This window comes from Temnothorax americanus, unplaced genomic scaffold, assembly GCF_048541705.1.
Source record: "Temnothorax americanus isolate GAGA-0224 unplaced genomic scaffold, ASM4854170v1 Scaffold35, whole genome shotgun sequence".
NCBI lineage: Eukaryota > Metazoa > Arthropoda > Insecta > Hymenoptera > Formicidae > Temnothorax > Temnothorax americanus.
This window is the reverse complement of record NW_027509496.1, coordinates 1,371,449-1,387,084: the sequence shown is the minus strand read 5'-3', so window position 1 is coordinate 1,387,084 and position 15,636 is coordinate 1,371,449. Positions and strand designations below refer to the sequence as shown.

Genomic DNA, 15,636 nt, shown 5'->3' with positions numbered 1-15,636 from the left:
CTCTACACCGAAGCGAACCGTGCAACGTACAAGTCCCGAATTTCTTGAAACCGCGAATGTTTTCGAAACCACGGACGACTCGATCAGGACGACCGTTCATAATCGGTTGCAAACGTCGGAGGGTCGAAAATGGTTTATAGAATCGTTGGAAGATCACTTGGGTCCACTGAGTCGAATTTACATCGCAGATGTTTTGGGCGCCTGTCCATCAATGGACATAGCGTACGGCGTTTATTTCGGCAATAATAAATTGATGCTCGGTAATAAAAGTTTTGACGTGGACAAAGCGGATAACATTTATATCGACGGCGTACGATACGCCGGCACACCTGGTATTTACGAGTTGATCTTCAAAAAAATACCCGATGACGCGATCTACACGGAGGACGATAAGATCAAGTACAGGAGTATATTGTTGGCAACGAGTGCTCATAAATACAAGCATGATCCTCTCGGGCGACTAAAGGGCAACGTGGGATTCAAGTATCGATTTGTAATCTCACCGTTGATGTCTACCGAATCCAAGAAGAAAAAATCCGGAAAGGGTATATCCATGCCTCGCGCGATGACGCTAACCGACAATAAGATCGACTACGTGCACTGGGACGACCATAACGAGCTGGAGGATCGTCTGCAATTGCTCGACGCTTCGCGTCAAGCTGGCAACAATGCCCACGACAACGAGATCATGTCGATCATCGAGGAACTTCGCGAAGCCGGGCTTATTATAAATTAAACCATGCGACGGCGATCCGTTCAATCAGCATTGAAATGCCGATCAATAAATTTGGATTGTTCGAGCACAGCGGAGACGCGACGAACGCCATTTCGTACCATCGATGGAGCGGATTAATGAGAAATTTCGTGCGAAATAACGCCCTGTGTCGCGCCGCCACGGACTTTGACGCAAAGTCGCGCAAGATTTGTCGCGTAGCGCAACCTGAGACTGACGGTGACGCGGTTAACAAACTGTACGTTGATCAATTCTTTAAAATGTTGAACAATCAACGAAAAGAATCAGACGAGAAGCTGACTGCGTTCGAGAAGGATCTGCAAGCGTTACGGACTGCGATAAACAAGCTTCGCCATTCGAGTACCGTTGAATCGGACGCGACAACGAACAATAACAACAACAACAACAACAACAACAATGGACAAACGGTTCAGCAAAAACGACTATCGAAAGGCGTCGAGTGAAGAGAAGCAACGGTTCATTAACGACGGCGAGGAACGGCAACAAACGACTCGAGAACGGTTGTCGGACAGCTGTCTAGCGGTTCGAGAACGCTTGTCGGACGGTTGTCAAACGGTTCAAAAACAGCTTAAAAACGATTACGAGCGGTTTAGAAACAGCTGCGAACTATGCGGAGACAAAAAAGGCTACAAACGGCTAAAGAACGTCGACGACGACGACGATGAGTGGTAAGAAGCAGTTAACTGACGACGACGACGAACGACGACGAACGATTCATGAATGGTTAAGAAGCGGTTACGAATGGTTCAGAAGCGGTTACGAACTCTTCAGAAGCGGTTACGAACTGTTCAGAAACTGCTACGAACGATGCACTAGAAGCAGAAACGGCGACAACAAAACATGAGACCGTTAAAATCGACCGATGTGGATAAAAATATCGAAAAGCGACGGTTGGTGGACGAATTGCACGCTCCGGCGAGAAGAAATTTTCCCCGAAGACACGTCATAGTGCGAGGGTACGACGACCTGTGGCAGGCTGACATCGTCGAGATGCGTCCGTACTCGCGTTTCAACGGAGGCTACCACTACATACTTACCGTTATCGATGTGTTGAGCAAGTACGCGTGGGCCGTGCCGCTCAAGGGTAAAGGTGGCAGCGAGACGGCTGACGCTATCGCTGAGATAATTCGAGATAGCGAGAGGTGCCCTAGTAATCTACAAACCGACATGGGGAAGGAATTTTACAACACCGACGTGCAACGTCTTGTCAGAAAACACGACATCAATCATTATTCCACGTATTCGGTGTTGAAAGCGTCGGTCGTCGAGCGATTCAACCGTACGTTAAAGAACAACATGTGGAAGATGTTTACGCTCAACGGAAATTACAAGTGGGTCGACGCGTTGCCGCGACTCGTGTCGGATTACAACGCGCGCAAGCATCGAACCATCGGCATGCGACCCGTCGACGTTACCCCCGCGATCGCCGAAAGACTCTTGGCTACGGTGTACAGCGCGATAAAGATCGCGGGCCCGGCAAAACTCAAAGTGGGCGACTCGGTACGCGTCAGCAAATACAAGACAATTTTTGAGAAGGGTTACACGCCGAATTGGACCACCGAGGTGTTTAAGATCGTTAAAGTGCAGCGTACCAATCCCGTAACCTATCTACTCGAGGACTATCGTGGAAAATCCGTCTCTGGAAGGTTCTACGAGTACGAGTTGCATCGCGCGACTTATCCAGACGTGTATCTCGTGGAGAAAGTACTGCGCAGGAGGGGCGACGAGGTTTACGTTAAATGGCTGGGATTTGATGGATCGTACAACTCTTGGATACACAAGAACAATGTTATTTAATTCGTGCAAACTGTATTTTATTCTTAATATAAAAAATGATACATGTAAAATGTTTGAAATATGTGATACATATACAGTATATAATAAAAAAATATTAAATACTAAATACATGTGCGCGATATCCTTATTAAGATCCCTTCTCATATATAATACGATATTTACTTGAGGACTATTTCTTACATACATATATGTTATACTACATACATTACATACATACTTTATATTACATATATACATTACGTACATACATTTATATGTACATACATACATACATTATATTACATTTATATGTACATACATACATACATTTTATTACATGTATTGCATACATTACATACATACATGCATACATACATTATATTACATACATACATACATACATGAATCTTCACTGTTCCTTATTATGATAACTACTATGATAAAGGTATGCGATAATGTCCCCACGGCAACGTATCGGTCGAATCCGGCACGATATATCGCTTATCGTCGTACGGACTCAGAGCGATTTTCGTCTCGCTAATAGTGTACACTTCGTGCATTTTTGATCTTATACACGACTGCGGTCGAGTCATTTCGATCTCATCGTTCAAACACCGCGTGTAGTCGTCGAATGTGATGGTGCGCGCGATGACGTTGTTTTTTACACCTTTTGCTTTTTTACAGTCTTTTTTGCCATCGACTCGCAAGGCGTACATTTTCGCCCTAAGTCCAACGAATTCGGTCATAATGGCCAAGAAGTGAGAACGTTAGAATTTTATTACGTTAGAATTTTAATTTGTTATATTACTCTTTTATATCCCAAATTAAAATAAATTTCTGTTAATAACAAATAATAAAGGATCGAATCTAATTAACTCGTCGATAGGTGACATTTTTTGAGTATTATATCTATTCTTGCGTTAATATAAACTGATATCTTGTAAAATCCCCGAAAAAGGTTCAAATTATGAAAGAGCAACCGATAAATCTGCTTATTGGAAATTTCTCTAAGCACGTGACGGTTTCGAGAGCTAACAAAACGTTGGCCAGCGTGTACACAGAGAGAAAAGGATAGATAATAGATAATAGATATAGGTACGCGTTCGGTACGTAATATAGCATTTACGGATCACATCTGTCGATGCGTGCCATCGTTATGCATGCCAGAGATAAGGTCTATGTCTTATGTGCGTTCAATGCATCCACTCTCCAATATTAATATCGTTCTTTAACGTTCGATAGTTGGTCGTCATCGAGATTTTTAAAAATAGCCCACGAAATGTATTGTTAAAACGCATATCAAATGTGCAAGTAGATTCATAGATTCTTGCTTTAATTTACTATTAAATATTTTATTTACACGTGATAGTAAATGAGTAAAATTGTAATATTCTTCTTTTCCATCAGCACATTTGTTACGTGATAACACAACAATATAATAAATATAAATATATATGATCACGTTAAATAACTTCTTAATATAACAATAATTATTTCTCTTTGTCAAAAGACAATGAAATCAATCTCCCTGAAGAAAGTTACAGGATGTCCAACGACATATGCCTCGAGCATTACGAGAATACACTTATCCGAAGCTTAGGTTAATTATAGGTCGAACCACGTAATAGCCTCATTTATCAAAACCACACTAACTCAAATTGGCCGAAGTTTATACACGCATACAACCACAAAAAGCAGATCCGGCTGCTGTTTCATCTTCGACTTTGCTTTCAGTATACCTCAAAGTCGCAGTTCCAACTGCCTCGCAATTTTGTGTGTGTGTGTGTGTGTGTGTGTGTGTGTGTGTGTGTGTGTGTGTGTGTGTGTGTGTGTGTGTGTGTGTGTGTGTGTGTGTGTGTGTGTGTGTGTGTGTGTGTGTGTGTGTGTGTGTGTGTGTGTTCCTGATATCGATTTTAATTTTAATATTCTAATATAACATATCAATAACTTAGTAATTTAATTAGTCCTAGTTTTGCTATGTAAAATCTTTAAATGGCGTGCAAGAATATTACTTCGAATAAAGATTACTTGAGTACTATACTATCGAAGTCTTTAACAAAAATATGGCACGTTATAACGAATTCCGAAAGTCTGAACGAAAAGGTCGATGAGGAAAGTTGACGAGTCGATGATATTTATTATCGTAACCTTGAGTCAGATAGGGGTTCGGCATTGCGGAACCTTGGATCATTACAAATCGACCGTGAATGCCAATGTTAAGCCCGCATATTATTCCGTCGGTGTTATACGACGGCCTAGCCAGGCAAATCGAGATTCGTCGATGAATGAAGACACAGGTGCGAATGTCAGTAGAGCATGAACAAGTCAAGTATTTATCACGAGAGCCGTGTTTTACCAATCAACGATTTCAACACCGGGGTACGTTATCGTCATTATTGTGATATTATTATATTATTTTGTGTTATCGTTGTGCGTCTACGAGAAAGTTAAAGAAGAAACAGAGAAATTTATAATTAAAAATATTTTACAGATTTTTTTTTGATACTACAATGTAATAAAAGTACGACTCGCGAGAGTAGCGCAGACAATTTAGCAGACGAATAATAACTCGCCTTCGCAAGTAGTATTAAATTAAACAGAGTTATTCTTTATTGCTTCTTTGAAGCTAAGCGAGCAATTTAGCGTCCGAGAGAGAAGGAGATGAGGAATCTCTAGTGTCTGCGATATCGTTTACGATCTAATTTCGGTGTCGCGGCTATTAGCACTTCATCGGCGAGGCACTTTCCCGACGATAGAAACATCCGAGGCGATCACATCGCTCCACTTCGCGAAATTCCGGGTCGGCCATGAATTTTATTACGGCTATCGAATCAAGGAACGCTCCATTTGCCGCGCGGGGATTTAGGTATCTTTTTCCGATCTCTCTATAATGTATAGAAGGACAGACGCGTTCGTAGATCCCGACGCGTGCCACGACCATGGCTCACGAATTATAGAATTCCCTCGTTCCGCATCGAATTCACTCGTCCCTTCGCGGAACACCATTGATCTTTCATAGGGAACTCACCCTTCGCTTTTAGAGGGTGACAATAAACTTACGTGTCCCTGTAACATGCCACTGTATTTCGCGCGACGCCCTACGATAAAGACGACCGGCAATTTGGTCCACGATAACTACTTTCGAGATAAAAGCGACAATACATTATTCATTTGTATTAATGATCGTAATTATATATCCATTTGTATAACAAACATATATATTGAATACAATTGCACTAAAACTTACTTAAAGACATACTAGGTTGATGTGCTTTTGAAAAACGTAGTCCACATTTGATATAAAACTAAAAATATATATACGTACATAATTATATAAAAATTGGAGATTTTATTTTTGCTAGAAATATTTTATGAAAATAATTATCATAATTAAAATAAAATAATAAATCTTATTATCTCCGTGGGTTTGATGTTATATGTATGTAATTTACGTGAACACTATATAGGTTGTGTATCAAAGATTACAAAAATAATTAATTAAACTGTGATGAGACAACTCTGCAAGCCAAATGAGCAAAAATATCGAGTATAGCTTCTTTTTGAGCGTCGCGATCGCGTGGGGAAAATGCGGTAGGCATAAATCTACGCATGCACCCCACGGCAGCAAACAGCATGCCTTATGTCTCATACCTCGGCGTGCCCGACGGTCCGTGAATTCACGAGGGCTTTGTGGCCCTGCCGCAGCGTGCCAGATCGAACAGCGTTTCGCACCCTTTGCTACAAAATCACGGCGCGTGCCGCGCATAACTCCCGTCACTTGCGTCCCACCCCTCGCTCATTATGCTCCCGAAGTAAATCACTTTTCCTTCGCAGGAGCGATATAAACTATCCCTCGAGTACGCCAAACGGCATTTTCGACTATTATGACGCACGTTTTCTGCGGCCCCGAAGTCAAATGGTGCTATATTTAATGAAAAACATCAGAACAATTCACTCGTATATTTCGTTATAAATTTATATATAAATATATTAATTTATGAAACAAAATATATTATCAAGCGTGTTACTTTCCGGGAAAGCTAGCGAAGAGGACTATTGCGAAAAACTGGCGTCGTATCGCAAATATCTCACGAACGGATACGCGACATATGTTTTCGCGGGAGTGTTGCTGCGGAAATTCTCTGGCAATGTAACTGAAGCACGAAAATTGCACCTATTATCCCTAAAACCCCGGTGAGACATCGCAAACGCATTTCCTGCGTAATCCTGGTTCCTGCCACTCCCATATCGTCCTCGCGTGTCGAACAATTTTCGCCGAGGCTATTATTAACATGCACCTAGTACAAGGCAGCTGTCGTTGTTTCTGCCACACAATGCAAAACGCTTTTCTTTCCTTCGGTTTTTATATTAGAGACTACCGATATACCTTCGACATGATACTCCACCAGCAATCTTATCTTACAGCTCGAGAGAACATACACACTTTGACTTTAACTAACGATTTTAGATTATTTTGCTAGATATACGTTATCTGCGAGCGAATTAACGGAGAGTCGCGGGCCTTCGCGTCATAACGGACGAGGGGTGAAGCGTACGAGCGATAACGAGTGCGCGAATGGAGCGTAACGGCTCATTCATCGCGGGGGTGGCAGCGAGTGGTGGTACTGCAAAGAACACCTAAACGCACGGTGGCGGTGCCCACATTGACCGTTGGGAGAAAATTAATTAGTCAACCGTCAAAACGGTCGCTGGTAGAAAAATGGAGAATTCGAATTCGAATCTGTGTCCCGATTGTTTTCGAGAGTGGGGGGGGGGCGCGTCATTTACCACCTTTATCCGCAAACGGTGTCGATGAGAAGAAAAGAGAGAGAAAGACAGCGAGAGAAAGAGAGCAGCTAAAAGCAGCTTTATCCAGCGACCACCAATAGCGTGATGCCGGAGGTTTGTCTATCCATTCGACATCGCACAAACCATTTGCGTGACCAAGAAGTTTGTCCTGCCGTTTGCCGGGCAGTTTATCGCGCATCGGACAGAACGGTAGGTCAGCGTGCGCGTCGTGTTTATCCTGCGGATACTCAAGATCGACCTCGAGAATATAGCCCGTTGGCGAATCCAAAGCGATCGCGTTAACGTCGAAATTTGACGCGTCTTCGACCCATCGAAACTCCGCGTAGGGCAATGGCTTACACATCGCCCAGCCGTATAAGTTGTTGACATCGAAGTACATTAGGTACGATGACGGTTTCGATGAATCGTATGACTCCATATACTTGTTGTTGGCCTTCGCGTATCTGCCGGAACATTGACTCAGGCCGCCGCGTATACCACGTTCGATAAACATGACCATGTCAACGTCGGTCAGTAGTTCAAAATTGATACATGTATGTTTCAACATCGCGTCCCACGTAAAGCCTGGTAAAGTGTAGTAGTACGCGGGATCAAGCCCGTAACTCGCGACGCAGCTGTCGCGGAAATTTTCAAACACGTCGGCCAACAGCAAGACATCGGTTTTCAGGTATAGATCACTGTATTCGCCCAGAGTTCGAACGGAGAATCGCTGCCATACGTTCGCGGCGTGCGCGTAATCGCTTTCGGATACGGTGTCACCGGTCAAGGAACTGTAAAATGAATCGCGCGGCGGTAAACATGTATCCTCCAGCTTTTCGACGTTGTCCACGTATTCGTATGGAAAGACACCTTTTCGCGTCAATAATTCGAAATCGTCGTCGGATAACGCGGAAAATTTGGAATGTATAATTTTCAATTTATCCTTATCGAGAAAGGATGTCAATTTTGCGAGACTCGCGCTCAGAAATTTGTATGAGTCGATAAATCTTAATTTTATATCGCTTCGCAAATCAGATCTTTCCGCGGTGTCTTTCACGTGTTTAGTAAATGAGATGTACTTTTCCTTTGTTATAGGCAGCACATCGATTGAGCCTTCAAACGCGACAGCTATCTCCTTGATAATAAAGTGCGCGTCATAGCCTGACAGATTGTGGAATATTATTGGGATGAAGTGAGAATCCTTATAATTCAGATTGCACGTCGAGTGTGCTGGACCTCTGTAACGCCCGGTCAAGTGGCAATGATCGCGTACACGATTATCATTTGGCGCGAACGGTTTTTCACATATGTGACATTGCGCCGCGCTGTGAAATGTCTCCCACTCGTCTCGCGTTAGGTCTACCATGCATACAATGTCAAACAAGACGTTCTTTACGCGATGCGCCAATCCTTTGAGTTCCTCGACGAACCACGCGACGCAGTCGTTATCGCTACAAAATCGATACGCTGATAATGTTTCATCATACGAGCACTGTACGTAGTATGCTATACTACATACTCGATGATGTTGATAAGCGTATGACGCGTGTTCCGTCTCCGGTTGTGTCTTCTGCAGCACACACTCCAGATCGGCGTACACCACGAAGGGAAGTCGCTCCTTCCTGCTATGGTTCTTGAAGCACAGCCACTTGTTGTCTTCACTCGGTAGTTTGATAGCGCAATTGTTTACCTTTCGGCAGTCCACAGTGTGAGACTGCAATTTGTTGCTCGAACTAAAGTAGTGAAGACATCTGCAAAAAAAGAATCATAAAATATAAATTTTTTTATACACAAAATATAAAAATGATATATATATTAATAAAAAATATAAGTACTTACCGATCGCAAAAGTATTTTTTGTTCTTCTTCTTGCTCAATTGTGAGCTTACGAGACGGGATAGATTTTTAATCCATGCGAAATGTCCAACATTGTTGTCTCGCGGATCCTGCATGTACAGCAGATTAACATGTTTTTTAACACTCGTGCGGTCGGTAAGCCGTATTGGAAGCACGTTTGACGTCTTCTGTCCCTCGATGGTATAGACGTTGATGGATATATCGTTGAGTCGTTCGAACTGTTTAATTTGACTCAACGTCATTGGGAACTCAATGTCTCGTAAATCCAGTACCCTTGAATAATGCGGGTATGATGATTCCCGTTTTGGATGTCTTTCGGCTGGATGTAAGGCGGCGACCACTGACCATGCAAAACATGCATTGTCCATAGACAGCACATTGATCACCGCGTTCTTTACTTTAATATCTTTAGACAATTCCAAGTGATACCCCGCGTGCAAAGTATTGTATTTGTTGACGCTCACCGTCAAATTGAGGATTCGAGTCAACGCCCACCCACTGTCGCGTTCCTGGAACTCCTCGAGTTTCGCTAATGTGGGCTCGATAACGTGCAGCTCGTACCAATCATGCAAGTGCGATGTACCACAGAGTTCTATGTTATTTGTACATATACTCTTATTGGCACGTTTATCACCCGCCACAAACTCCCCGTTGAACACGGTGTTCACTTTGACACAGTTATGTGTTTTTATAATGTCTCGTACTCGCTTGCACACTACGCTGCAGGCGTCTTCCAAAAACTGTCACGGTTCTATATGGTCTGTATTAATTACCGCACCGGTCATTATTCGCGTTTCGAACCCGGCGTCGATTTCTCGCCATACGAGTTCTGCCGCGCGCGTGTCGCCACTGGTGCCTGCATTCGCATAATTACCACCGCTATGGATAAATTGTCTTTCCAATCGCGACTTCACACCCTCGAGTCGCGCGATTCGGGCAACCAACGATTGCCTCTGCCCGATCGTTGGATTGTCGGAGAGCCGCTGACGTTTGGCACTACAGCGTGTCTCGAGCTGCTCGACGAATTCCGCGCATTGCAGTGTCCATGTGAAATATTCACCCACGGTAGCTACTTGGTCGGATAGCTCCAATAGATCGCGTTCGGTTTGCTCGAATTGATCCATGTTTCATCACTTTCGCACCAGTTCTTTTATTATATCACTTCACAGCACTTGTACGTGATAACGTGTTTAACCACACAATAAATCTCGATACTCTTTGACCGATGTATCGCTCTCAAATCGTATACTAATGCGGCTCGACGCGCTTCATCTCTCGTTATATACCCTTTGCCCTCTCTCTCGCTCCAATTGAATCTTGAAAGATCATTTCTTCCTTTGTCTTTTACGTACTGCGTCGTAAAAAAATAGCGCGAAATTGTTTAGTCTACGAGATAACACCCCCTTTTTCCTAGAAAAATGTTGTTTACGACGAACGTGTCCCGACAGGTTCGATGCGTTATCGGGTCCATCATCGTCCCGATGACGTCATTTCTTCCTTTGTTTTTTTTACGTACTGCGTCGTAAAAAAATAGCGCGAAATTGTTTAGTCTACGAGATAACACCCCCTTTTTCCTAGAAAAATGTTGTTTACGACGAACATGTCTCGACAGGTTCGATGCGTCATCGACAAAAATACACGCTCCTACGCAGTGCGCTATCGAGTTAGTCTTACCCATTGTATGCCGCCTAGCGGCGTCGTTGCGAACAAGGCCCCCCGCGACCCGACGGACCCCGCGGCGCAACCGCGGATTTCCACGCGGCCCCCGCGGACTTCCGCGAACCCCCACGCGGACCCGCGGCGCGACCGCGAACGCGAACGCGGACCCCCTCTCCCCGCGCGGACCAGCGGCGCGGACCAGCGGCGCGGGTGAGTCATCCCGGTGACTCATCCCGGTGAGTCATCCCGGTGGTATGTCAAGGTCAACTCCCCCCTTCCCCTCACCCCGCGAAAAATCCAATATTTTTGTGTAACCCGATACCCCCTTCCCCCCTCACCCCCGCGAAATCCGATATCCTTGTGTAACCCGATACCCCGCCCCTCCCCCACCCCTCACCCCCGCGTTATCACCATGTAACCTAATACCTCTGTGTAACCCGATACCCCCCTCCCCCTCACCCCCGGGGAATCCCGATACCCCCCTCCCTCACCCCCTCGCCCCCCGCGTAATCCGATACCCCCCTCCTTCACCCCCCGCGTAATCCGATACCCCCTTCCCTCACCCCCCTCGGAGCTCCCGGCTTGGAACCCGCCTAGTTTAACTACTGACGCGCAGTAACAGATTTTGCCACGAATCTATCGCGATCTCCAGAGGCTCGCAATCGCGTCTTTACTTCAATTCCGCGGCCACGATACCATCCCGAGGCCCTTCGCTCTCGCTGTCGATCGCCATTCGATACGCGGTCTCAAGGGACCGCACGCGTTGCGATATTACAACGTTATCCCGGACGAGAGCGTGCACCGGAGGGCGGCGTCGTGGCGTTACATTTTGCGATTAATTACTGCGGGCAACCTCACCGATGTGATGTCTCCTCGTAGGGCTCCTCGCCGTCACCTCGTACGGAGGATCGTCGCAGCGCAACAGATTTTCCCGACTCGGGGCGGCTATCGCGTAGTTTAAGAAAACGTTCGGACTCGCCGACGGACGACCAGAGAGTGTCTCGCTAGATTCGCTCGATAACGGAATCGATGCGGCACCCCCTTCCGTAGGGGCGTGCCAACCAATCGAGAGCGAGCTTGCAAGCTCGCGCGATATTCTAACGCAGGATCGTCGTATGGTGGATCCATCGGGGGCGCGCAACGGTCCCTCGGCGGCGTAGCGACTTCTTCAATTTGTCCCTGGGCAGCGGACTGGACTTTGTTCTGGCCGGTGTGCCTCCGGTTGCCCTCGGGGCGGTCATCAGTCACCCCGCGGGCCGGTATTCCGTGGAGGCAGATTGCTGAGGCCGGGTTTTCCCCGGTACCCGGGGCCCCGCTATCGGTGGCCTTGTTCATCGCTGCCCCTTTTGCCGCACGCCTGCCGCGTTGCTCTCGCCGCCCGTGATCCCTGTAGTTTCCGCTCTCGCCACCCCTCCTCGGTCCTTGGTCCTCCCGGACCCTTTTCGCTATCGGTACTCCCTCGAAGATTCGCCGTGGTGTGGGTGAGGCACCGCGCGCATTATAATTACACATGAAAATAAAAGAATAGTCAAAACGCGGAAACGATATCGACTCTTTGGCCTCTGGAGATCTCGTCATCGCCTCTCTGGCTCGTCCCTGGGCGCAAATTTCCGCGCCTTGTGACGGCGGCGGGGCGCTGCCACGAAGCGGCGGGCCGCAACGTCACAACTTATGTACGCGTATGTGTACATACATAACGCATATATATTAAATGGAACAAAATAAGCATCTTTCAGACTTGCTTCAGTAGTCAGGTATGGAACAAATCATTGTACAGGATCATTAATCAGGATATATATCACAGTGTTGGTACAGGAATATAAAGGCAAGAACTGAAGTCGTTACAATATTTTAAAAAAAACTCACAGAATTAACAGTTGATGTGCAGACATCTAAACCATTGTATCCGAGCTGTATTGTAGCGGAGTTTGTCTCTGTTTGTAATGGATCTGCTCCAATCTTTTCATTCTCTATTTGAACTATTTCAGACACATTTTCATCATTGCAGCAGATTGGTCGACATATATATGTGTGATCATTATCACATGACGAACGTAATTTTTTCTTCTTAACCTTTAACATTATGTTAAAAGTGTCATAAAATAACAATATTTCATTAATTAACTACAAATATTTTATAAAAAGTTAATTACAAAAATGTTTACATGTATTCTTAATAAATTGAGAAATATTCGGAAAGTTAAATAAGTAATTTTATTAATATAATAAACTTACAGATAATTGTGCAGCAATATTACTTCTGTCCTGTAATGGCATTGAATATGTATGTTCATTAAATAGCTTCGATGGAAGACTATCGTTGAAAACTGAAGGAATTGCTCCGATTTTCAGTTTTTTCTTACCATCTTCTCTAACACGCTCCCAAGAAGACCTGTCAAAATGCTCCTGAAAAAATATGCATGCTATCAGTAAATGACTTCGCTATATATGTATATGTATATATTTGCTACACTGCAGCTTACAGAGCACACAAACAATGGATCCTTAGGCTCCCAAGTAGATCCATTAATATTCTTGATACTGTTAATCCATCTAGTTTTCTGTTCTTCATTTCTAGGAAAACGATGAAACATAAGTGTTTTGTTGTTGTTCTCGTCTACTACCTTCCGTCCCTTACTTTTATAAATATTTGTACATGTTTGTACACAGCACTTTATCCTGAGGAGGAAAAAAAAATGTTTCTCATAAAAAAAAAACAATAAAGTTTAATATTCCTTTCAATAAGTAGAATAATTTATATTTAATAAAGATTTATATACATATGAGAGTACTTACGTCATAATTAATAGGAGAATACGCAGGAAAACGACCGGATAGAGCACGTTCTGCTCGAGAAAGCACAGGCCCACGTAGACCTTCTCAAACCATATGATCTTCACCAGGTCTCGTATCTCGAATTGAGCGTGCTCATGACTACATAGTACCGGTCTTGAAAGGCACAGCCAAGGCAGCTGCTTGCGCAGCTGCGGCACGATGTAGTACAGGAGAAAGCCCAAGCAACTCACGATACTCCACAGTACCGGATTGAGCTCCGGTTGCAGAGCGGTGAACACCGTCGTACGATGAATTCCAAAAGACAGGGTGCCGATCACCGCGCACACGATTAGATCGTTCTTCAGTCTGGCGTTCACTGTCGAGCGTAACTTCTCCGGCAAAGGATCCACCAGCTCAGTATCTGACATTTGCTCGCCCAGTCTTTCTTCTTGCCGGACGTCTTGCTCTTGGTCTCCATGTAACTCGCGGCCACGTTATCAGGCTGCGACGACGACGTGTTTTCTATGATTTTGGCTTCCTTCTCTTCCGTGTACCTGTCTCCTGTCTCTGGTGGCCACAAATTTGTCTTGAGGATGCCCTATATCACGGTAAGATCCGAAGAATCACGGCCTTTCACAAAACCGTAACAGTAATGTCTCGCGTTGTCTCACGTGCAGCAGGCCTCTAACGTGCATTAACCTCACTTATTTAACCATAAGGGAGAAACAAAATGGCGCTGGAACACGTGATTTAGTTAGCCAATCAGACCATTCCCTTCAATGTCGCTTCTCTATTATCTAGGACTCTAAACGCACCTAGCGCCAAATACAAATGGCATTTATTATGAAAGAGTTTTACCTCAACAGTTGCCTTGATAGTTACGAAAAAAATTCATTCTACTCCATAGAATGTGTCAAAGTATGCAATTTTTTGGAGACGTAACACGTCCTTACTTTTGGAAGAACGGCTGGAAGGGGGAAACTAAATCTAAAATTTAACAATGGTTCCTTAAAGTACAGACTTCACCCTTTAAAATAAAAAATAAAAAAAAATTTCAGATATGACAATTTTTCGAGGAATCATGCTTATTTAAAATTGGGCAAATTTTTGACGTAAATTATTGTTACGATAATTTTGTTGCCCAATGTATATGTGTATATGTGTTGTTGCCGTCACGTTTGCATCATTATGCTCAAGATGGAACGACGAATCATTCATTGCGGTCATGTTGCTAACATGTTGCAGACAACATAACGTACTAATATTGCGGACCGTTTGCTCTTGAAATTGCGTCAACTGATTGCATGTATAAGCGCAGTCATGTAGCTGTATTTGTAACGTTGTTCTATTTCGAGGTCAGCAAATTTGCAGCAAATATATGAAAACACATGCAATGCATTAATTTGCTTAATATGCTCTATCACGCTTGGCTATCTGGGATGGTGCAACAGTAACGGGTCCCAAAGATGTACAAAGCATCTTAACGCACGGAGCGCACCAGTAGCTTCTGAATCATTATTAGGAAAGTTCTGAGACCCTGAGCACTTTTAGTTTTAAGTGACTTCAAATTGGTGATTCTGTCCAGTTGAGCGGTTATCAAAAACCGCTTATTTTCGTATCTTAAGACTAATAAAGTTTACGCAATCTGGAAATTGTCGCCTGAAACAGACAGATTGCCCACCAGTCGAGCTGCTTCTCCAGTGACACATGTCTTTAAGTAATGCATTTTCTCAACATTTGACAAGTCAGGGTTATCCCGTATCAGCGATACAAATAAGTCATGAAACGATTTTAGTCCAGTTTTGCTCAAGCATATCCAATCTAGCTCTAATCAGTTGACGATTCAAACGTGGTACATCAACATCTTCGAAGTCTGCTGCTTCTTGTATAAGATGAAATCGGCTTAGTGCAAAACGATCCTTGCGTTGATATTAGACATCTTAAAGTATGTAACATCCGGTGCGGAATTAAGCGTGGCTATTTGGCTCGAAGGACCAAAATATAATGTAGAGAAAATCGTACAGCAA

General features: G+C 44.2%; 1 protein-coding gene across 1 annotated transcript; it reads right to left on the bottom strand.

Annotated features, from left to right (window-relative positions):
- Positions 1-7,216: 7,216 nt before the first annotated feature.
- Positions 7,217-10,299, bottom strand: LOC143901616 (uncharacterized). Its single transcript, XM_077414041.1, has 5 exons — positions 9,954-10,299; positions 9,158-9,842; positions 8,398-9,069; positions 7,463-7,953; positions 7,217-7,239 (listed from the first exon to the last, which is right to left on the bottom strand). Exons 1-5 carry the CDS (start codon positions 10,297-10,299, stop codon positions 7,217-7,219), a joined length of 2,217 nt encoding a protein of 738 aa, XP_077270167.1.
- Between the last annotated feature and the right edge of the window lie 5,337 nt (positions 10,300-15,636).

Coding starts and splice junctions, on each gene's coding strand:
- LOC143901616 (XM_077414041.1), bottom strand. CDS start 10,299: ATGGATCAATTCGAGCAAACCGAACGCGATCTATTGGAGCTATCCGAC. Junction 7,954..8,397: donor CTGCCTATAACAAAGGAAAA/GTACATCTCATT, acceptor TTTCCGCGACAG/CTGCGTCGCGAGTTACGGGC. Junction 7,240..7,462: donor ACTTCTTGGTCACGCAAATG/GTTTGTGCGATG, acceptor TTTTTCTACCAG/CGACCGTTTTGACGGTTGAC.